The sequence below is a fragment of the Hypanus sabinus genome, chromosome 5 (assembly GCF_030144855.1).
Source record: "Hypanus sabinus isolate sHypSab1 chromosome 5, sHypSab1.hap1, whole genome shotgun sequence".
NCBI classification, from domain to species: domain Eukaryota; kingdom Metazoa; phylum Chordata; class Chondrichthyes; order Myliobatiformes; family Dasyatidae; genus Hypanus; species Hypanus sabinus.
This window is the reverse complement of record NC_082710.1, coordinates 12,814,292-12,837,112: the sequence shown is the minus strand read 5'-3', so window position 1 is coordinate 12,837,112 and position 22,821 is coordinate 12,814,292. Positions and strand designations below refer to the sequence as shown.

General features: G+C 39.2%; 1 protein-coding gene across 8 annotated transcripts in view; it reads left to right on the top strand.

Moving 5' to 3' along the window:
* Positions 1-22,821, top strand: part of LOC132393927 (single-stranded DNA-binding protein 2) — a 319,942-nt gene that overhangs the window by 96,375 nt on the left and 200,746 nt on the right. For all 8 annotated transcript variants that reach the window (XM_059969374.1, XM_059969375.1, XM_059969377.1 and 5 more), the window contains one exon: positions 1,548-1,632. In XM_059969374.1, coding sequence (XP_059825357.1) covers positions 1,548-1,632 — 85 coding nt within the window. The remainder of the gene's footprint in view (positions 1-1,547; positions 1,633-22,821) is intronic.

Sequence of the window (22,821 nt, the reverse complement as noted above, 5' to 3'; positions counted from 1 at the left end):
CTTCATCAGGACTGGAAAGGAAGGGGGAAGATGCCAGAATAAGTAGGTGGGGAAAGGGGAAAAAGAGTACAAACGGGCAGGTTTAATTTAGCGTCACGTTTGACACAACCACTTGGCTGAAGGGTCTGTTCCTGAGCTGTACTGTTCTATGTCTGTGTGTGATTTTGCTTTCTCCATTTGTCAAATACCATATTTAAGAATTTTTTATTAAACAGTACAGTCTGAACCAGGAAGTTCTAAAAATGTAGGATTAGGAATTCTTGGACTGTGGGATTGAGAAACACGGTGCCAACTTGGATAATTAAATGAAGAATGTCAAAAAAAGATTTGATTAAGAGGAAAATGATAGAATGGAGAAAAAAATATAAAACCTATGTGCAGCAATAATTAAAAAGCTAGAGGATCGTGAGTTTTGTAATCCCTTAAGAGTAAAATTTCTAGAGATGGTGAAATTATTTTACATCATGCAAAAATGGAAGGTCCCTAACTTTTGCTGGTGAATTTAGTCCGTATCTATTAACCAAATATCGGAACATTGTATGCATATGGAAGAGTAGTCCTTCTGAGCAACAACTGGCATTTTTTTTTTCTGTTTATCCATGCATCTTCACTCTGCTCCAAGTTGTGGTCTAATTAACAAGTAATTAACCTTGGACACAGTCAGCCTCACAGTTAGCATAAAACAATCTGCTGGAGGAACTCAGCAGCTTGGGAAGGTCCAGGTGGGAATGGGAAGGGCTTGAAATGGCATACAGCTGGTCATTAGAGTCAGTGTATGCAGGTACTATGCAGGTTAGACACCAGACATGTGGTCTGCCAATGTCGAGCAGACCACATCGGGAACACAGAGTAGAGTAGACAAGGTTGGAGGAACTGCACAGAAATTTTATTCTTGTATTTACTCTAAATTCTGGCCAGTTGTCCATATTAGCCAATGTTGTGTGCTGCTGATGAAATCTTCTTTCTTACAGTTGACACTTCAGGTTGCTATGAGTGCTAGTGATTTTAATGTATTTCTTTCAGCAGGCTGGCCTGTGACTGTTTATTATGACCAGTAAAACATTTTCCTCTGATGATTAGATGATGCAAAGTTAAGAGTTTGCACCATGACTCTTCAAGTAGTCTTGTTATATGTCAAGTAGTCTTGTTATATGTTTTGTTTTGAGTTAAGTCTGTGATATTTAAAAATAAAGTTTTTTTTCAGTTCTTTCATAAACTGTCAAAAAAGGGGACCCCTATAGCATAGCTTGACAGTCCCTGCTGTTTTACAGTGATATTTTTCAGTGTTGTTTGGCAACAAACTAGTAAAATTAAATTGTTCTACTCTTGACGTGTTAAAACTAACCTTTTTGGAATATATTCAACCTTTGGTACATTTCAGTTGCTCAAAAGAAAGATGAAAGTAATTTTTTTGCAGAAAACTAATGTATAAATTTGTGTGCAATGACTTCTTAGATTAGTTATTGATGTTAAATATTTTGTAGAACAGTGAGAGGATAATTTGAAAAAGCTCGGTGCATTATTCAGAAAAATTTTATCTTTTGCAGTGTATTTTGGGACCTCTACTGTGCAGCACCTGAACGAAGAGAAACGTGTGAGCATTCTAGTGAAGCAAAAGCCTTTCACGATTATGTAAGTCAAAATTGTGGCTGCTATTTCCTGATTATAATTCTGTTTCATGCTGTTGATGTTCAGGGGTTTGATCCATTTGAATTATAATAATGATTAGGTTCAATTCTTAATCTAGCAGAGTTTTGGAGACAGATTTCTACCTATATTGACTTATTTGACCAGCTCAGTGGAGATCTCTAGTGGGCTGTAATAGTGTTCTGATTTGCAATTATAAGTTTAGATGTGTTACAAAAAGATGTCCAAAAGAAAGAACACTCCAAAAAATATACTTAAAAGTTAATTTCCAAGTTTGTTTTTGTTCAAAAAAGGTGGTCTGAATGAAATTAACAGCATTGTGTTAAAAAAGAGGTACATATTAAAATGAATAAATTGAAGTGAGTCGTGAGTACGCTAAGTTGGCGCTGAAAAAGGGCAGACCTTGCGAGCTGACCAGCATAATCCTTGCTGATTTGATTTGCCGCAAACAGTGCATTTCTCTCAACGTTTCAATGTACATGTGACAATTAAAAGCACATCTTCAATCTTTGAATAGATCCAAACAATTGTTACTTCGTCTCTTTCAATTCTCTCTCTTTAATTCATCATAAATCTTTGAAGTACTTCCTTTACTGAAGTTCCTCACTTTTATATATTATTAGAGCCTAGGGAATTTAAAGTTTAAATTTTCTTAGCTATAGGATTTGTTTAACATTTAAAATAAGAGCTGCTACTTGCAGTACTGAGGAAAATCAAGGCTCAGTGTTTGACTGTGCTGAAATTGAGAGTCTTTAGTTCTATGTCTAATAGCTACTTCAGTTTTGTATTTTGAATAAATACTTTTTGGATAGCTCAGAAGTTTTGATAAATATATTATGTTCCATTGAACATTTTACTGAAAATACAGGAACTGTTTCAAATCAGTTGAATGTGTAATTGATTTTAGTTGTTTCTGGGTAGGTAAGTGAAATATCAACTTGCTTTAGTAATTCAAACTCCCATTATAAACCATTGTCCCATTGAGTATTTTATTTGGAGTATATACTGATTTAATTTATAAATTAAAAGAAGTAATGCTGATATAATGAATTTTCTTCAATTTAATATTCTTAAAGTATTCTAATGCATTTGTGTCAGTCACTAAATTCATTGAGGAAGTGGGTTGTCATTATACATGAGGACATTTAAAACAGTATTTAGAAATTTATTATGATGCTTTCAGTATCACAATAAAACAAGAGTTCTAAAATTAGTGAAATCCATAGAAATAAAAGTTAGGAGCATCATATTTTCAAATTTAAACCAATACAAATGAAGCTGTGATTTCAAACATGCCAGAACTTTTTAACAGAACTTTTAGTCTTCATCCGATGAAATATTATTGCAATAAGTTATTTTTTTGTCTCTTATTTGCACATACCTCAAACAAGTATTGATTCAGTCGTTATGTCAAAGTGATTTCCTATAACCTATAAGCTGGCTGTGGCAATTCTTTTGTTGTCATTTTACTTAGTTGTATAGAATATGAGCTAGGACTAGTTATATTATTTAATAATATGTTAATTAAATCAAACTGTTATTACTTACAGTTTTAATTAACTAAGAAAGGTGAAATTTGTGAGATTTACATAAGATGATTAGTTTGGTTTGCCGTGAGCTCAGATCTCTTCTGAATTTTCAGTATTTTCTATGAATGTACGTGGTGGAAATTTGTTCTTGATTGCATGTGTTAAGCATGTGATGTAGGAGAGAGAGCATGTGCATTAAAATGTGCTTTAGAAATTTGGTTCCAAGTTAGCAAACATACTCCACTGCTATAATATTGCACACTTAGCACATGTGACTGAGGACTGGTCATATTTGTTCAAATTGACGTTTACTTTATGCATCTCATTTTGTTTCAACACCTTCAATAATTTGTCCTCTAACCCAAGTGAGAGTTTGAAGTATTGATAAAGCATGCCCAGTCATACAATAGGATTTGATTTGCAAGTGTGTATCATGCAAGTGTAAGTTCAATTTTATGTGTTTTTATAGTGGAATTTGAAATTTATTTTAAATTATGAGTAAGTTGCGATATTATGTTCTGAAGTTGAAAATTAAGCATTGATTTATTTGTGTATAAATTGATCCTACATTTGTTCGGTTACTATTTCTTGTTTGTGTTTGTAATTTATTGAGAACTGAAATATTGATATTCAACTAAAAGTAAGAACTTCTGGTGTATAAAACGTGAAAGTTCTACCTTCTATAACTGGTAACTTGAAAGTAGGTTTATAATAATTGTGCTGTATTGGAATGTACAGAGGAGATGTGAAGGGTAAGTATTTACACAGAGAATGGTGAGTGCATGGAATGGGCTGCCAACGGCGGTGGTGGAGGCAGATACGATAGGGTCTTTTAAGAGACTCCTGAATAGGTACATGGAGCTTAGAAAAATAGAGGGCTATGGGTAAGCTTTGTTAGTTCTAAGGTAAGGACATGTTCGGCACAGCACTGTGGGCTGAAGGGCCTGTATTGTGCTGGAGGTTTTCTATGTTTCTATGCACATGATTACTTTTGGTTGTATTTTCTGTTGTCCTTTTTTATCAATTATGGTTTTATAATGGTTTTCACAAAAATTGAGTACATGTCTCCCTCCAAACAATTCAACAATAAGGTTCCAGGGATGGAATGAGTGTTGTCTGAGAAGATATTAAGTGGACTGAGGCTGTACTGTCTAGAATTATGTTTTGAGACCAGAAATCTTTTCACTGATGGAAAGAGAGTCTTGGTAGGATAAGTCATTAAGATAATAGGAGCAGAATTAGGCCATTTGGCCCATCAAATCTGCTTCACCATTCCATCATGACTGATTTATTATCCCTCCTCAACTCCATTCTCCTACCTTCTCCTGTAACCTTTGATGCCGTAGCAAATCCAGAACCTTCATCCTCCACTTTAAATATATCCGATGACTTGGTCTCCACAGCTGTCTGTAACAGTGAATTCCACAGATGCATTACCCTCTGGCTTAAGAAATTTCTTTCAATATTTGGTAAGTTTTGATGAGAACTCCTCTTCTTTCTCCCCCCCCCCCCCAATTCTTCTAAACTGTCACTTCTTGGCCCATTCTTTCAATCTGTCTGAGTCCTTTTACAGATTCTCTGATTCCTCAGCATTCCTCCACCTATCTTTGCATCTTCCACAAACTTGGCCAGAAAGCCATCAATTTTGTTATCCAGATCATTGACATATAACATAAAAAGAAGCAGTTCTAACACCAACACTTGCAACTCCTAGTCACTGGCAGCCAAGCAGAAAAGACCCCCTTTATTTCCACTCTTTGCCTCCTGCCAGGCAGCCAATGCTCTATCCATGCGAGTATCTTTACCGTAATACCATGGGCTCTTAACTTGTTAAGCAGCTTTGTGTGCAAACCTTGTTAAAAGCCTTCTGAAGATCTAAGTAAACAGCATCCACTGATTTCCCTTTGTCTATCCTGCCTGTTACTTCCTCAGTGAATTCCAGTATGTTTGTCAGGCAAACTTTTCCCTTAAGGAGACTGTGCTGAGTTTAGCTTATTTTATCATAGGCTTCCAAGTACTCCGAAACCTTATGCTTAATAATGGACACTAACATCTTCCCAATCACTGAAATCAGGCTAATTGGTCTAAAAATTCTTTTCCTTTGCATCTCTCCCTCCTTAGAGGGTGGAATGTCATTTGTAATGTGTGTAGTCTCAGTTATTGAATATATTCAAAAAAGAGATTGATAGATTTTTGGATGTTCAGAAATCAAAGGATATAAAATTGCCACAGGACAAAGTACTGATTAGCACAGGGGAATGAATGGCTTGCTTCTACTTCAATTTCTTATTTCTTGTATTGATCTGCAGACTTTTCAATAGTGATTGTTATTGATTACTATTCTGTGTCTTCAGATTGCAGTTCCTTTTCTCTTCTCCTCACCCAGTGACTTCTGGCTAGAAGTGATCTTTCGTTAACAGTTGCTCAGGAAAGGAAGCTGTCTCCAGTATTCTCTGTTATCAAAACTCCAGCCTGTCCCAAAAATAGTATTTCATTTGTCTCCTTAAAATTATGATTCCTTCTCAGATTCATCCCTTGAATTTTCAGATGCCTTTTCAAGTGCTTAATATTTTTTAATAGAAATTGTGGAAAACTAGGTTAAGGTTCAGGTTCAAGTTTAATTGTCATTCAACTATACATGAATACCCATGAATGCAGCCAAACAAAACAGTATTACTCAGGGGTCAAAGTGCAAAACACAGTATCAGCAGTCATACACAACACAAGGCATATAACACGTCAGATATTGAGCACATACATGATAGCAATAAAACATAGTCACACAAAAAATACAGTCTAAGTCTCTGAGTCCATGGATGCTGGAGCAGTCTGTAGTCAAGCACAATCCAGCTTGTCTTCTGCTGAGTGGACACTGGTGGACATACCGACTCCAGCATGGACACCACGCCACACCACCTCCAGCACTTGGATTGAGCACACAACCACGACGCCTCTCCCTGACAGCTACAAGCAGGTGTCATCGTAGCTTGAGGCCTAGTCCTCACTATGACAGAGGACATGCATTTCCCCCGCTGCCTGCCCAAAACAGAATAAGACAAACCTGCTCTTTGTGTACTCATGGATGAACCTGTTTGCTCCATCTTGCATAGCTCTGCCAGTTACTGCACTTCACATGTACTAATTACATTTGCACTCATTTTAATCACTTGAGTTACAAGCGCCTATTGTTCTCTGGGTTCATGAAAGGGAAATTGTGTTTGACAAATTTGCTACAGGTACAGCAAACAGAGTCAATAAAGGAGTCGATTGATGTCATGTGTTTGGATTTCCATAAGATGTTTCATAAGGTGCTGTATAAAAGACTAGTGCACATGATTAAAAACTCATGAATAGAGATTGATCTTCACACAGACAGCAGAGCTTGAATAAATTGGACTTTCTCAGACCAGAGGGACATAACTAATGGTGTATCCTAAGGATCACTCCTTGGCTCACAGTTGTTTACTGTCTATAGTAATGACTTGGAGGAAGGGGCAGAATGTAAGGTGCTTGGGGTAAGTTTATTGATGATGTGGGATGGCATGCTGAGATGTGACTGTTTTTAACAGGGTATGGGGATGGTGAGTTTCTTTTGGAAATTGTGGGGTCTTACACTGGGAAAGAGGTATAAAAGCAGACTCTTATCTAAGCGGAGAGTGTTTGCAAGTGAGTGAAGTACAGAAGAATATCAGTGTTCGTGTGCATTAAATGCAAAAAGTGGATAATTGAAAGGCAAATATCACTTTGTCTTTTATTGGTGAAGTATTGTTATAATTGTACAGGGTATTGGTATATGCATACTTGAAATTCTGTGTACAGTATATTTATCACATGTACATTGATACATGCAGTGAAATCTGCCGTTTGTGTTAACAATGAACAAACCCAATGATGTGCTGGGGGCAGGCTGCAAGTATCGTCACACATTCCAGTACTAACGTAGCTTGCCCACAATGTTCACCGGAACAGCAAAGAACACAACAAAACAGGACATATCAAACAACAGCAGCAAAACATTCCCATTTCTTCCTTCCTTCTACCCACCCACCCACCTGTACATGTCACTGTCATTGTCCTCTTATTCAGGACAGACCATCTTCAGCCTTCAGCCTCTTGCAGACTTGGGAACTCGTAGACACTGGGTCTTTGACTTCTCCAGCGGATTTGCAGACTTGGAATTCTGGCCATTGACTCTTGATTTTTGGACTTCCGATCAACCTTCTGGCTTCGATCTTCAGTATTGACGCAGCACTTGCTCATGTCAATGAACGAGGACCTGAACTCCTGGTCACATGTTCCAGACTCGTCAATGATCTGCCCTAAACAATAGGCCTTGAACTCTGGTCTTGCCACTAGTCCTCATTCTCGCTGGTCTGCTGGCCAGTTTGGTTCTCTTATTTAAGAAAGAATATTCTACCATTAGATTATTCCTTGGATAATAGGCTGCCGTATTGTGAGTCTCCTTTACAATCTTGGTGAGAGAAATTAAGGGCATTCCTCTGTGCATGTATTAAAGAGAAAGTGAGGAAAGAGTGTGGAGGGTGATTAATCCATCAGAAGTGGAAGATCTGAGGAGCAAAGAATAATTCAAATGATCTTTTTATTGTTAAAGTATGCATGTACAGTACAACTCTGATATTAGTCTTCTCCAGATCACCATGAAATACAGAAAAGCCATAGGAGTTGAAAAGGGAAGATCATCACTCCACACCCCCCCCCCCCCCATCCGACACGGAAAAGAAAAAGAAATAAAACAAGAGTTGTCCAGGTTCACCAAGTATTTATGAATGGAATTGAATATTGTAGATATCCTTGGTTCTGATACTGTAATGTGAAGGTCAGTGATAAATCTGCAGAAGTTGCTTGAAACATGTGATAATGAGCCTGATTCTTATTCTGGGTGTTCTGCAGGCAGCCCTACCTTTGTCTATTCATTTGTAATTTTAGCAACACAAAACTGTTCTATATTCTATTCTAAAGTAAGCCAGGGGACCTGGGAATGGAGCTCTACATGTATAACAGTGACAGTGGCAGGTGTGTTTTATTTGTCAGTGACTATGAAGAGTGAATAGATCCAGCCATTTGTCCATTTTTGTTCCTAAAGGATAATGGTGGTAGAGAATACGGAAGTGTAGTCTCACACGAGACCTGGAAGGTGATCATCAAGTGTTATGTTTCAATAAAGACAAACAGCGTGGGTAAAAAATGCTGGCATATTTATTAAGAGTCATGGCTTTGGCTAGACCTGAGCGTGTGCAACCAGCTCACCAAAATCACTTCTGGTTCCAGGGGAACTGCCCGAATTGCACACTGGTAACTGAAGTTCTTTATTATGTACACACATAATAGCACATAAAGCAGGAGATATATATTGATAAGCCCATTTGCTTTTGAAAAACTAATCTGTTAGCTTGATGCTATGGTGAAAATATTGAAGGGACATTTCAGTCTGACTTGCTCAAAGTTTTTGAGAATTAATTGTTTGACATGTACAATTAAGATTAGTGGAAATGGTTAACAATGACTAGGTCAGGCCATAGGCACTGCCGAGGAGCTGCTGTTAGACTTTTGATTGGATAGTGCCAGTTTGCTTAATGTGTGGACCAGCTGATCAGAAAGTCCAGGCTAAGCAATGTAATTCAGCAAAGAGTAACACACACAAATTGCTAGAGGGATTCAACAGGTCAGGTAGCATCTATGGAAAGTAATAAACAACTAATGTTTTGGGCCAAGTCCTGAAGAAGGATCTCATCCAAAAAATTAACTGCTTATTCCTTTCCATTGATGTTGCCTGACCTGCAGATTTCCTCCAGCATTTTGTGTGTTTCTCTGGATTGCTAGCATCAGCGGTATCTCTTGCGTTTAATACAGCAAAGTCTGTTTGAGAGAACATGCAGGATGGGCAGCACCTTGACAATGATTCCTGTCACGCAACCACTTTAGTGTCTGCTGACCTGTGGTGGTTGCAAGTTCATAGTTATGTTAAATAGTTCTAAGAATTTATGTATTTCCTTTCATTCATTCCTCACCACCTTCTCTGCAAGTGAAAACTAAGTTACTTTCTGTCTTACCCAGTTTTGGCTTCAGGTTTTGGAATTGAAACATTAACCCCATTTTTCTTTTTGCAGATGTGGAGTGGCATGCTGAACATTAACCACTTTTTCTGTCTTTATTTCAGTTTTCTAGTATCTGCAGTTTTTTTTTTGCTTTTTGATTTTAATTTACTGATGTGGAAGAACTGACCATGGAGACAGCAGATTCACTAGGTCAGGGGTCAGCAACCTTTACCACTGAAAGAGCCACTTGGACCCGTTTCCCACAGAAAAGAAAACACTGGGAGCCGCAAAACCCGCTTGACATTTAAAATGAAATAACACTGCATACAACGTTTTGTTTTGCCTTTATGCTATGTATAAACAAACTATAATGTGTTGCATTTATGAAATTGATGAACTCCTGCAGAGAAAATGAAATTACATTTCTGCATGCAACAAAAACATTTTGAACTCCGAAAAAAAGACGTTGGGTTGAAGGTTACTTTTAAGTAAAATACTCAACGTCTATTTGAGTCCTTCTTGTATTTATGAAAAACGCCAAACTTAAATTTGCCGCCAGCAGCAAACCAAAAATAACGTCAGCCAGCTGTCAACCTGAAAAATAAAAGGACTATTTCACTGAACAATGAAAACATATGAATATACGTAAAATAATAGGCAATTAAAATATTTATCATACTTGTTCAGGTTGACTCACACCTGACAATGCAGTCGTATTTAGTAGGGATGGATCGATGCTTAGGGGAGTGACCGGGAAGGATAATGTGTTTTTTTCCTCTCTGAACTCACAGAAGCGTTTCCCAAACGATGTTTGCATTGCGATGATTGCAGAATGTAAGTACTCCGAATTTATCATGTCGTGACCTTGTTTGAACTCTCTCAAATTGGGGAAGTGAGACAATGTGCCTTTCTGTAAATCTCTGGCAAGCAACGTCAACTTGCGCTCGAATGCCAAAACATCCTCCAACATGTGCAGGGCTGTACGTCCTTACCCCGTTGAAGAGCTGTGTTCAGCGTGTTCAGGTGCGCTGTCATGTCTACCATGAAGTGTAGCTTTTCCAGCCACTCTGGCTGTTCCAGCTCAGGAAAGTTGAGCCCTTTGCTGCCCAGGAAAGTTTTCACTTCTTCCAGACACGCGACAAAGCGTTTCAGCACCTCCCCTCTGGACAGCCAGCGATAAAAACACGTTGTAGCGGTGTGCTACACACAGTCAGTAAACTGCAGTCAAAGATAGCTTTATTCGAACTAAACAGCCTTGCTTTTAAGCCTCCCTCAACCCGCCCCCCATGGGCGCGGATGCTGCAAAAGACACGTACTCACAAACCCCCGTAGGCTATCTCCCTTAGCCTGAACGCTGGCTAATTGTGAGCCGGTTCGGATGTGTCAGGAAATGGGTCGCCACAACGTCTTATTTAGATTGTACAAGATCACCATAATCTTCAAATTTAGATTTACATTTCAAAAACTAACAAACTAACATAAAATACATTTTAATTAAATACTGACCATGTAGCGGTGTGCTACACGCAGCGCTAAAATTACGACACGGAGTCGGTAACTGCAGTCGAAGGAAAAAACTTTATTCGAAATCTTCAGCCTCACTTTTAAGCCTCCCTCAACCTGCCCCTCCATGGCGCAGAGGCTCCAAAGCTCTGTGCTCGCAAACCCCAGTAGGCTATCTAATTGTGAGTCGGTTCGGATGTGCCAGGAAAAGGGTCGCCACAACCAATTATTTCCCAAAGCAACAGGGAGCCGCAGCACAGACGTAAAAGAGCCACATGTGGCTCCGGAGCCGCGGGTTGCCGACCCCCGCACTAGGTGGTTGTCTATAGCCTTGGTATGGAACCTGCAAAAGCAGGCAAAGTTCAAGGTTAATTTATTATCAATGTACATATATGTCACTATATACAATCCGGAGATTCATTTTCTTGTGGACATTCATGAGAGAGTGAGAGGGAGATATGGCAGATAACCCTTCTCATCCATAATTACATTAGGATCAGAATCCCTTTATGCAATGCCTTCTTACTTCGTTCAAGGTAATTTAGAAAAGGATAGCAGAATATAGTGTTAATGGTAAGACTCTTGGCAGTGTGGAGGATCAGAGGGATCTTGGGGTCCAAGATCAGAGGACACTCAAAGCAGCTGCCCAGGTTGACTCTGGTTAAGAAGGCATACGGTGTATTGGTCTTCATCAATCGTGGAATTGAACTAGGAGCAGAGAGGTAAGGTTGCAGCTATATAGGACCCTGGTCAGACCCCACTTGGAGTTCTGGTTGCCTCACTACAGGAAGGATGTGAAAACCATAGAAAGGGTGCAGAGGAGATTTACAAGGATGTTACCTAGATTGGGGAGCATGCCTTATGAAAACAGGTTGAGTGAACTCAGCCTTTTCTCCTTGGAGTGACAGAGGATGAGAGGTGACCTGATAGAGGTGTATAAGATGATGAGAGGCATTGTTCATGTGGATAATCAGAGACTTTTTCCCAGGGCTGAAATGGCTGCCACAAGAGGGCACAGGTTTAAGGTGTTTGGGAGTAGGTACAGAGGAGATGTCAGGTAATTTTTTTTATGCTGAGTGGTGAGTGCGTGGAATGAGCTGCCAGCAACGGTGGTGGAGGCGGGTAAGATAGGGACTCTTAAGAGGCTTTTGGATAGGGACATGGAGTTTAGAAAAATAGAGGGCTATGGGCAACCTTAGTAATTTCTAAGGTAAGGACATGTTCGGCACAACTTTGTGGGCTGAAGGGCCTGAATTGTGCTGTAGGTTTTCTGTGTTTCTATGATTCCAATCTTTCTTTCTCCCATTGCATAATTTACTATTTTATGCAATTTTGCCATTTTACAGCAGTCAAAACAAATTGTTTGACCATTCCAAGACTTTTGGAAAAGATTTGCATTTTATACTAACAATTAATCCCTTTTTTATTAGACAATAGACAATAGGTGCAGGAGTAGGCCATTCGGCCCTTCTAGCCAGCACCGCCATTCACTGTGATCACGGCTGATCATACACAATCAGTACCCCGTTCCTGCCCTCTCCCCATATCCCTTGACCCAGCAATCTATAAGAGCTCTATCTAACTCTCTTGAATGCATCCAGAGACTTGTCCCCCACTGCCTTCAGGGGCAGAGCATTCCACATATCTACCACTCTCTGGGTGAAAAAGTTTTTCCACATCTCTGTTCGAAATGGCCTACCCCTTATTCTTAAACTGTGGGGTCTAGTTCTGGACTTGCCCATCAATGGGAACATGCGTCCTGCCTCCAGCGTGTCCAATCCCTTAATAATCTTGTATGTCTCAATCAGATCCTCTCTCATCCTTCTAGTTACTAATTTTTTATTGCAACACCAACAAATTACATTCAATACAACCAGTTGCCAATTACATTTTGACTGTTTAACCCAGCCAACCCCCCAACCTTCCTCACCATCCCCTCTCTACCCCTCTGTCCCCCCATCCCTCTCCCCTCCACCAACCAACTGAATAGTAGTGCATACTCAGACAAAGCATTCCTATTTTAACAAAAGAACTTTTCAGTTAGATATCAAATTAAGATTGTGTTTGGTCATGCATCATTTACTCTTGCTGATGGAAGTTCCAAGTAAGGAATGTCCAAAAAGCTTCGAAGCCAGTGAGTATTTGAAACATCATGGGGAGGTTTCCAACGCTGGATTACAATCTTTTCAGCTGCAGTCAGGCCTGCCGGTCAGACTTAACGTGTTTTTTCCGTAAGGGAAAGGTGGGAGTCATAATTTAGAAGATGTACAGCGGGGTCCATTGGTAATTGTACCCCTGTTAGTTCTGTAAGGATACTGATAACCCCCCACAAACCAAAAACCCCGGACGTTCCCATACAACATGTATAAAAGAGCCAATGGTTCCGTGGGGGCAAAATGAGCAATATGGGTCAGGAACCAGTCCCATTTGATGTCAAATTCTCGGTGTTAAATATGCTCTTTGACGATATTTCAAGTGTATATACTGATGGTTTGGGTTTTTCGAAGCACCGGCAACATTATCGCAAATCGCATCCCAGTCTAAGTCTTGTCCCAATTCAAATATGTCCCTATCCCAGGCTTTCATTCCTAATGTGGGCATATAATTCTGGGAGTTTAATTTATCATAGAAATATGATACTATCTGTCCTGGAGCACCCTGTATCCAACTTAAAATGGGATGGTCCTTTAAATCTGACCCCAAGGGAATGCCGTAGGCTTTTCAAGCTGATCTTACTCTAAAGCAGAAGAGAATAGAGTGTTTATCAATATTATATCACGATATCAGTTCTTGAAAGCGAAGGATAGTACTTGCCCTGTTAATATCTTAAAGCGTAGTAATACCTTTATCCTCCCAAGTTCTGTTAGTGAATGGTTACCCCCCCAGATAGAAAATGATTATTGCTCCATAATGGAGATGATTTGCACCATACGCTTTTAAATTTGAGGAATTTTTCTGCTGCTCTGAACACTTGTAGCTTATGGGTTAAAATTGGACCGTAATACAAATCACGTTTTTTGGTAGACATACCTATAAGGAGAAAGTCCTTCAACCTTATTGGTGCTATTAGCTCTTGTTCTATATTTTTCCATATTGAAACTTTATCCTCCTCCATCCAATAGCTAAGACTTTTTAATACAAATGCCCTTTTCTAAATTTTAACTTTAATTCTTTTAAAAAGGGAATTTGCTTCTGATATAAAATAGCATTAGATGCATTTTTATAATGCTTCCAATGCATTTCTGATACCACATTTCTGTGTTGCAACAATCTTTTATTTTTGAACAGCTGTCAGATATTCTTTTAATGGTTTTCTCTCTGAATCATAACTAAACTTTTTCATACCCTTTTCAATGTCTTTGAAATCTTTTCTAAAGTAAAATACAGAAAAATGAACCTTTTTGCTTTTAATTATTCATCAAACATATGATCACATATGCTTTTTAAGCCTAATCATTAGTGTTACTATTCACTTAAAGATTTATGTGCCTAAAATGGAACATATCTCTGACCTTCTGTTTCTTTCTAGTTTCACCATTTGGTATGTAAGCTCTTATATTTCCTCCAAAAAGGAATTATCTTGCATTTTTCTGTATTAATTGTCTGTTGACATCTACCTACCAATCCTGCTGTACTTTACATTAATCAGTTCGAACCACCTTCAAAATAATGCCCCTAATTTTTGTAGAATCTTTTGTATTTTAATGTTATGCTTCCTGTACCTGTTCAGACTTATCAGAAGAGCACTGGTTGAAATACTAAACTCTATGAACTACTGTCTATACCATTGTGGTGTAAGAAGCATCTTTGAATAGGTTCATAGAGCTATACAGATGAATGCCCTTTGGCCAGCTTATCTTTGCTGACCTATTTATGCTAATTTTGTTTCCCTCCATTTGACCCATATCCCTCTAAATCAGGGGTTCCCAACCTTTTTTATGCATGGACCAATGATTGGCAAGGATTCCAATGACCCCAGGTTGGGAACTCCTGCTCTAAAGCTTTTCCATTCATGAATCTGTTCAAATGTCTTTTAAGCATTGTAATTGTACCTGCCTCTAATGCCCTTTCATTGGACAACATTGGTGGCAAGGAGAGGGGAGACTTGCAGCTTGGGCAACTGCCGGTTTTCCATTTTAAAAAAAAAACCTTGCCTAGGCTTGCATCCTGGAAACTTTCCAAGGTGCAAATCCATGGTCTATAGAGACTTAACAGAGGCCTACACTACACCTGCTTCTATCACCTTCTCTGGGAAATCATTCCATGTACCCATCGCCCTCAGTGGATCCACCTAAGCCTATATTCTCAAATTTTAAGATTGCTTACCTTGAGGGAGAGAAAAGATTATTTGCTCTATCTATGCTTCTCATAATTTTATGATCCTCTGAAAGCTGACCCCTCCACCTCCTTTACTCAAGGGGTAACAGTCCCAGTGTGTCTGACCTTTGTTTGTAACTCAGGATGTTGCTTCACTTCATACATTTATTGAGGGAAATAAATCTTAATAAATGTGTGGTATAGGCCTTTCCGGCCCTTTGAGCCACACCGCCCAATCTGAGCCTGATCACAGGACAGTTTTATAATGACCAATTAACCTATCAGCTGGTATGTCTTTGGACTGTGGGAGAAAACCGGAGCACTGGAAGGAAACCCATGCACCGGCAGTAATTGAACCTAGTTCTCCTGTATTGTAAAATGTTGTGCTAATCAATATACTACCATGCCGCCCCAGTGATAGCTGATGTTTGAAAGTTTATGTAAAAGTTACATCTTTAACATCCCCTTCAATTTTCCAGTTTCAGGCATTTTACCATAATAAGTATTCTGCGTAAATTGCTCTTCATTATTCTTGGTCATTAATGATATTATGGTCATAAACCAATTTGACTGCATTCATCAATACTTGCTGAGATTATTGGACTTCACCAAAAGGATTAAAAAAGTATTTTTCCTAAAATATCGGTTTCACAGACACCAACATTGGCAAAATGACTGTAATACTTACTGAACTTGAAGGCCTGCATTTCCTTATTGATCAAGGAAAAAATCAAGATGGCAGCATTTTCAAAAATAAGTTGCTCAAATATTAAAACTGAATACAGGTTTCCCCCGCTATCTGAAGGTAGAGCATTCCTATGAAACTATTAGTAAGCCGGAATGTTGTAAAGTAAATAAACAATTACCATTTATTTATATGGGAAAAATTTGTGAGCGTTCCCAGACCCCAAAAAAACCTAGAAAATCATGCCAAATATAACCTAAAATAACAGTAACATATAGTAAAAGCAGGAATGGCATGATAAATACACAGCCTATATAAAGTAGAAATACTTTTCTGCAATCATTGCAGCACTGTCTAGCGAAACGAAAATCTCACTCAAGCGCTCTGAGCAGAAGCCAGTAACCTTTAAGCTATGAAGCTGCCAAATCATACCAAATAACACATAAAAATACACAGCCTATATAAAGTAGAAATAATGTATGTACAGTATAGTTTCGCTTACCGGAATCGAGAAGACAGCGAGCACACCGATGGTGTGTTAGGCTGAGTTGTTGGAGGCTGGGGTAGTGGGAGGTACCGGAGACTAGGGTGTCATCTCATCGTCGTCTGTTTCCATCAGGGCAGGCAGGTCACTAATGTCTTCTATGTCTACCTGCCTTGATGTCAAAGGTTGAGGTCGTCGTCTGCTGTGGCTGATGTGGCAGTCTTGAAAAACGACAGTATGCTTGACTGTTTAGCTTTGTGCATTTTTCTATCATACAGTTCTTTGTAAGCAGTCAAACCATCCTGCAAATATGCCCTAAACCTACATACCCTTTCAAAATTAAAGTCATACTTTTCTGCAATCATTGCAGCATTGTCAATTGCAATGAAAATCTCACGCAGTTGCTTCACGTTCAGTTCCTGGACAACTTCACATTTGGGCAGTTCGCTACTGCATTCAATTTTGATTGGTATCCTTTCCTCATGGATGTAAACGGAATACAATGAGAAGTGTTTTCTTATCAACACCTTTAAGTGCCCTCGAATTTTCTGAATGGTACACTAGTAGAGGCCTAAGGACAGCATCACCAGTGGCGTTAATAATAAACCTATCCTTCGATGCCTTGTGTCCCTTAGCCCTGCTTTTCTTCTGTTGAAATAAATGTCTTGCTTGGCAGTTTTTTTTTTCCAATAAATTGCAGTTTCATCACAGTTAAACACGTGCATAAATGAATAACCTCCTTCTGTAATTATTTTCTTCAGTTCCGCTGGGAACTTTTCAGCAGCTTCAGTATCAGCCGAAGCACTCTCTCCAGTAAACGTTAAACTATGAAGCTGCCCTCGCCTCAGAAACTGATGAAACCACCCATGACTACCTTTTAAATTCCACTTTCGCAACACTTTCATCATCGTCCAGTGCTTTCTGTTTCAGCTTATTAAAAAGATTGACTGATTTCTCCTTAAGTTATATGATAACACGCTTTGTACACCCATCATTCCACTCAAGCAAAAGAATTCCCATTTTGTCCATTATTGGATACTGACTAAAAGAGACCACTTTGCTACGAGCAGAGCCAACAGTAACATTAGCAGCTTTCAAGATTCTTTCTCTCTGTGTGTAAATAGTGTGAATGGTGGACTCAGGCAAGTTCAATGCATGTAAAAATGTCCTTACCTTGTTCATCACGATCAAAATGCTTAATTATATCTAGTTTTACGCTAAGTGTAACATCCTTACGAGCCCTTTTAGGCTTTTTCGATACCTTAGAGCTCATCCTGCTAACGGATGTACAAAACAAATCAAGATAAAGCACAGATGCTCACAGATACATATTTAAGCTATGGCAGCTAGAATGCAGTTCCGGAGGAGGAGCTTGGCTGCTCGGGGCACGCGCTGCCTTTTCTCGTAACAGTGAAAACACTCTTGTTAGCGAAAGCAGGTAACTAATGGAGGTCTTTCATAACATCGAGGTGCCGTAATGCAGGAGCCACCTGTATCACATTGGAATTTTGTTGAGTAAGTGCTTCCAAATAAATTTTTGGTTATCTTGCAGAAAGAAGCTAGACAAAGTACAGATAGGTCTCATTGTGAAAGCAAGATGTCTGAATTTGTTGTTAAAGTGGTAGCAGAACAACTTTTCCATATGATGAGCACTCCTCATTCATAGCATGTCTTTGCCCAAAACAGCTTCCATTTATGAGATCCGCAACAGAAGATACAATGATAAGAAGAGAGTGTGAGGCAGAATAACAATTTGTCAGCACCTGTCAAGAGCTGACAAAGACATTATATGCCAAATAGTTGTCTCTGCATAAACCTTTAATACTTAAAACTTTTCACCAAGAGTTTTAAATGATGTATTTTTATCGTATAGATATACCCCCTTGTTTGAGACTATCCTACTAATTACAACATCACAACATCCATCCTTAGAATCCTTCTCAGATCTTGTATGTGTAAGTAAGTTCATAACTCGTTTTTTAAATTTCAAGGCGGAAACTATTTAATCCCATTTGACGAGGCAACCCCCTCTTCCCAAGAATTAGCCTAGTGAATCTCCTTTGTATCTCCTCCTTCTTATGTTTAGATAAGTGGGCCAAAATTGTGCGCAGTATTCCAGGTGAGACCTCACAAACATCCTGTATGATTACAATAAAACGTCACTACCTTTAAACTCCAGTTCCTTTGCATTGTAGGCCAAAATGCTATTTGCTTTCTTTATTAAAACTCAGTACCTGCCTAGAGCTCCACACAAAATGCTGGAGGAAATCAGCAGCACAGGCAGCATCAGGACCTGATGAAGGGTCTTGGCTGGAAACATCAGCTCTTTATTCCTTTCCCTATATATGCTGTCTGACCTGTTGAGTTCATTCAGCATTTTGTGTGTGTTACTCTGGATTTCCAACATCTGCAGACTCTCTTGTGTTTGTGACCTGTCTAGAGCTTTATGTGATTCATGCAATATAATCCTAGAAACATCTGTGCTAACTCAGTTGCAGTCTTATATTATTCAGATAATCTTTTTGATTTTGCACACTGAAGTGCAAATAAATCTATCGTCCAAGCTACCTCAAATTAAACCCCTGTCATTCCAAGAGATGGGAAGAACTTGATTGAAGATCAAAAAGATATCAACAATCAATAGATAGAGCACTTTTAAGAACTTCTAGACCACACCAGCACTGCTGAACCAAATCCTCCAGAGACCTGTGAGAGAAGACATGGGGGAACCTTCCAGTATGAAAGAGGCTCATGATGCCATCTGGAGCCTAAAAATTAATCATTGTGGATTATCGCTCCTGCTCTACATACATGCTTTGTTCCTGAAGGTCTGGGAAAAGGAACAACTTTCCTCAGAGCTCAGGGATGACCTAATTGTGATCATAATCAAGAAGAGGGAGAAGGCAGATTGTGGCAATTACAGAGGCATTTCCCTCCTGTCAATAACACTGAAGAAATACTCCCTGAATCACAGTGTGGTTTCTGCCCATCTAGAGGTACCACAGGCATGATCTTCACAGCACGCCAGTTGCAAGAAGTAAATGCAGTGAACAAAGGCAATATTTGTATTCGGCTTTCATAGATTTGACAAAGTTTTCTGGTGGATATGATCAAGAAGTTGCTGTCTTGACAAGTACTTACAAACACTGGGGCTACTGCATGATGCATGAGCCACAGTACTCAGCAATAGTGGCATTGAACTAGAGCCCTTCACTATAAAGGCAGGAGTCAAACAGGGCTGTGTCATTGCATCTACCCTATTTGCCATCTTCATTGCTGCCATCCTTCAGCTCACTGGTGAGGACCTGCCGCGGAATCTCAATAGAATGGACAGCAGGCTTTTCAACCTCAACTGGTTCAAGAGCAAGAACAAGGTCAGCACCACCACTATCATGGAGCTTTAGTATGCAGTTGACTGTGCAAACAACAACAACACTCTGAAAAAGACCTCCAATGTACTGTTTGCTGAATGTCTTTGCCAAGTCATATAGAGCCTTGGATCCTCTTCTGAATATAAAAAATACAGTTTCTGTATCAGCCATGGCCCAATCAGTTATTTATCCAGCCCTCCGATGTCTCTCTTGAAAATGTAGACTACTTACCCTACCTCGGTAGCATTCTGTCCTCAAAAGAAGACATTGACTCGGAGATCAACCTTTGCCTGAGTAGTATTAGTGGAGCCTATGAAGACTGAACCTACAAATACAACTTTTGGTCTATACAGCATTACTGTATGGAGCTGATTCATAGACCACCAACAATAAAAATGCTCTGAACAAGGGCAATCCTTGTATTTGGCATTTATTGATTTAAGAAAGGGATTTGATACAGTGGACCACCAAGCTCTCTGGCGTATACTGAAAGTTCTGGAGCAATACCACCAAAGGCAATAACAAAAATATGCGCTGCCTTGATTCGGCCAATACCCACCATGCTGTAACCATCATACACCTTTGAGACTTCAGTTCACACCAGGTTGTACAGGTGATTCAGAAGCTCAATTTCAAAAGGGAACTTGTTGATTGCAGTGATCATTTCTAAGAAAAAGTATGATTGATAAAGTAGTTAATAATTTTGTTTGCTACCAGCAAGTCATTGCTGTGCTTCAGCAGCGCCAACTTAAAACTGCCCCTTGTTGCAGAAGCACAGTTTCCTTATCACAACCTGCTTTGCTGTCTGTGTTCATTATATCAGCAAATTTGGAAACCTTGCATACTGTTTCTTCCCTCAGATCATTATGTAAATAGTGAAGCATTGTGGGCCAAAATCTCATCTCGGCGGCACTTCACTTGTCATCTTCTTCCAGTCCGAGAGGGATCCATCTGTCATCTATGAGACTGCCAACTTTCAAAGCATTCTTACACATTTCTGCCAATACCATGGACTTTAGATTTGTGCACCAGCCTCCTCTGTGGCACTTTGTCAAATGTCTTTTGGATATCTAAATACCCTACATCTACAGGATCCCCTCTGTCAACTCTCCTCATTACATCCTCAGGAGTATTGAATAAGTTCATCAGATATGATGTACCTTTTCTGAAACCATGTTGACCATGTTTAATTTTATTCAGCTTTCCTAAATAATTTGCCATTTCCTTTTTGATCATGTATTCTGCTGTTTTGTCAATAAGAAGTTTTAAGCTAACTGGCCTGTACTTATTTGCCTTCTACTTTTTCTGTGGATATTATGATTGTAACATCTATAATAGACGCAGAGTTCCTGAAACATTAGCACAAAAATGTTCTTTGTTTAATACTATTGGAAGCAAAATAAATTAGAGATCAGCTAATTTTCATCTCCCTCACAGAAACAAGTTAAATTGAATTGCATTGTTGCTTTAAGCAATAAGAAACACTTATTTTGTTATTGCATTCTTTGTGTAAAAATCTTTGCATACTTCAGTTTTTATCCCTGCTACTGCTCATTAAGCAAACACGTTATCAGCATCCTTCACACGAGGTGAAACTGATTCCCAAGTAACAAATGGCTCTACCTAGAGGTAGCTTAGTCTCATGTCAACTAATGTGTGCTTGTTCTATTAAGTGCGAGTGATAAGAATCCCATTTAAACAGTATATTTTCTCTGCACTGAGATGCAGAATGCAATCTTACAGAGTTTATTTGATCTTCCCAGTTATTTCAGATTTCACATTTTTGAAAGGAATGTTGTGGAGATGAAGCTGATCTTTGAGGACTGGGAGCTGCAAAGCTACAAAGTGGGTGGCATGGTATTGTAGTGGTAGTGTAACACTTGACAGCGCAAAGTTAGCTGAAGGCTGGCATCAGAAACATGGTGACTTTTATGGGCAGCCAGTAATGCATTTCACTGTTTGTTTTGATGTATATGTGATAAATGAATCTGAGATGCTGGAAGAAGTTAATTAAAGCAGCTTCTGAGGATGCAAAGAGTGTAAGTATTTGGCTTCTTCTAGGCTGGAGCTGGAAAAATCTCACAGTTGGTCAATTTCTGAGTTATGCAGTCCTTCACTATTTCCCATGTTAAATTTACTTGTAGAATGATTATTGACACTATTTCTAGCCAGAATGTATTTTCATTTAAAAGGAGCAGGCCAGCTTTAAACCATTCAGCTAACTTTAATCGATGTTAGTCACTCCCCCGTCCCCTCCCGCTGATATGTCCAGCATATTAACAATGTGGTGAGCATTGGCTGGAAGCTGAAATCATTACCATGAGCCAGCAGCATGAAATTGGTGTGCTGTCTGCATTGCAATTAACCGGCACGGATTAATCATGCATTGACATATCTGTGTCCATGGCTGTAGGCTGTCAAGCTTAGCACCCTGTAGTTCCAGCTCATTTCTTACATATTTTATTCTTGATTGACTGACAAGTGTAAAATTGTTATTCTTCTGTCCTTACTTCTTTATCCCTCTTCAGACACACACAAACCCATTACACACACTCTTTATCTTTCACTAATGCTCTCCATTTTACACATTTTCATTTCATCTGGGTAACTTATCTTTTTTGTACATTTTCTTCCTGTACCCACAGCCATTAAAGTTACTTTGACTCTTTCTGGAAAGTAGGGAAGGCAGCTGATAAATTGGTTCAGTGCATACTTGTCTTGAATACCACCCATACAGTTCAATTAATTATAATAGTGTTTTGAGGTAGTACAAGGCAAGGGTCAAAGTGGGCATGTGGAATTTCTTTAGCCTTCTGATGAACTTGTAGCCCTACTGAGCTTTCTTGGTCATGGTGTCAACATGGTTGAACCAGGGCAGGTTATTGATCCTCACTCCAAGGAAGTTGAAACTTCGACTCTCTCAACCTCAGCACCATTGATGGAAATGGAAGTGTGTGCACTACCCCTGTTCCTGAAGTCAATGATCAGCTCTTTTGTTTTGCTGACATTGAGAGAAAGATTGTTCACAATGACACCATGTCACTAGGCTGTCTATCTTCTTCCGGTACTGTGACTTACTCTTATTTGAGATTTGCCCCACTACGGTGATAATATACAGTATTGTGCAAATATCTTAAGCACTTGTTTATAGCTAGGGTGCCTAAGAGTTTTGCACAGTACTGTATTTGTCAATGTGGAGCAGAGAGTGAATTTATAAATCTGGTGGGAG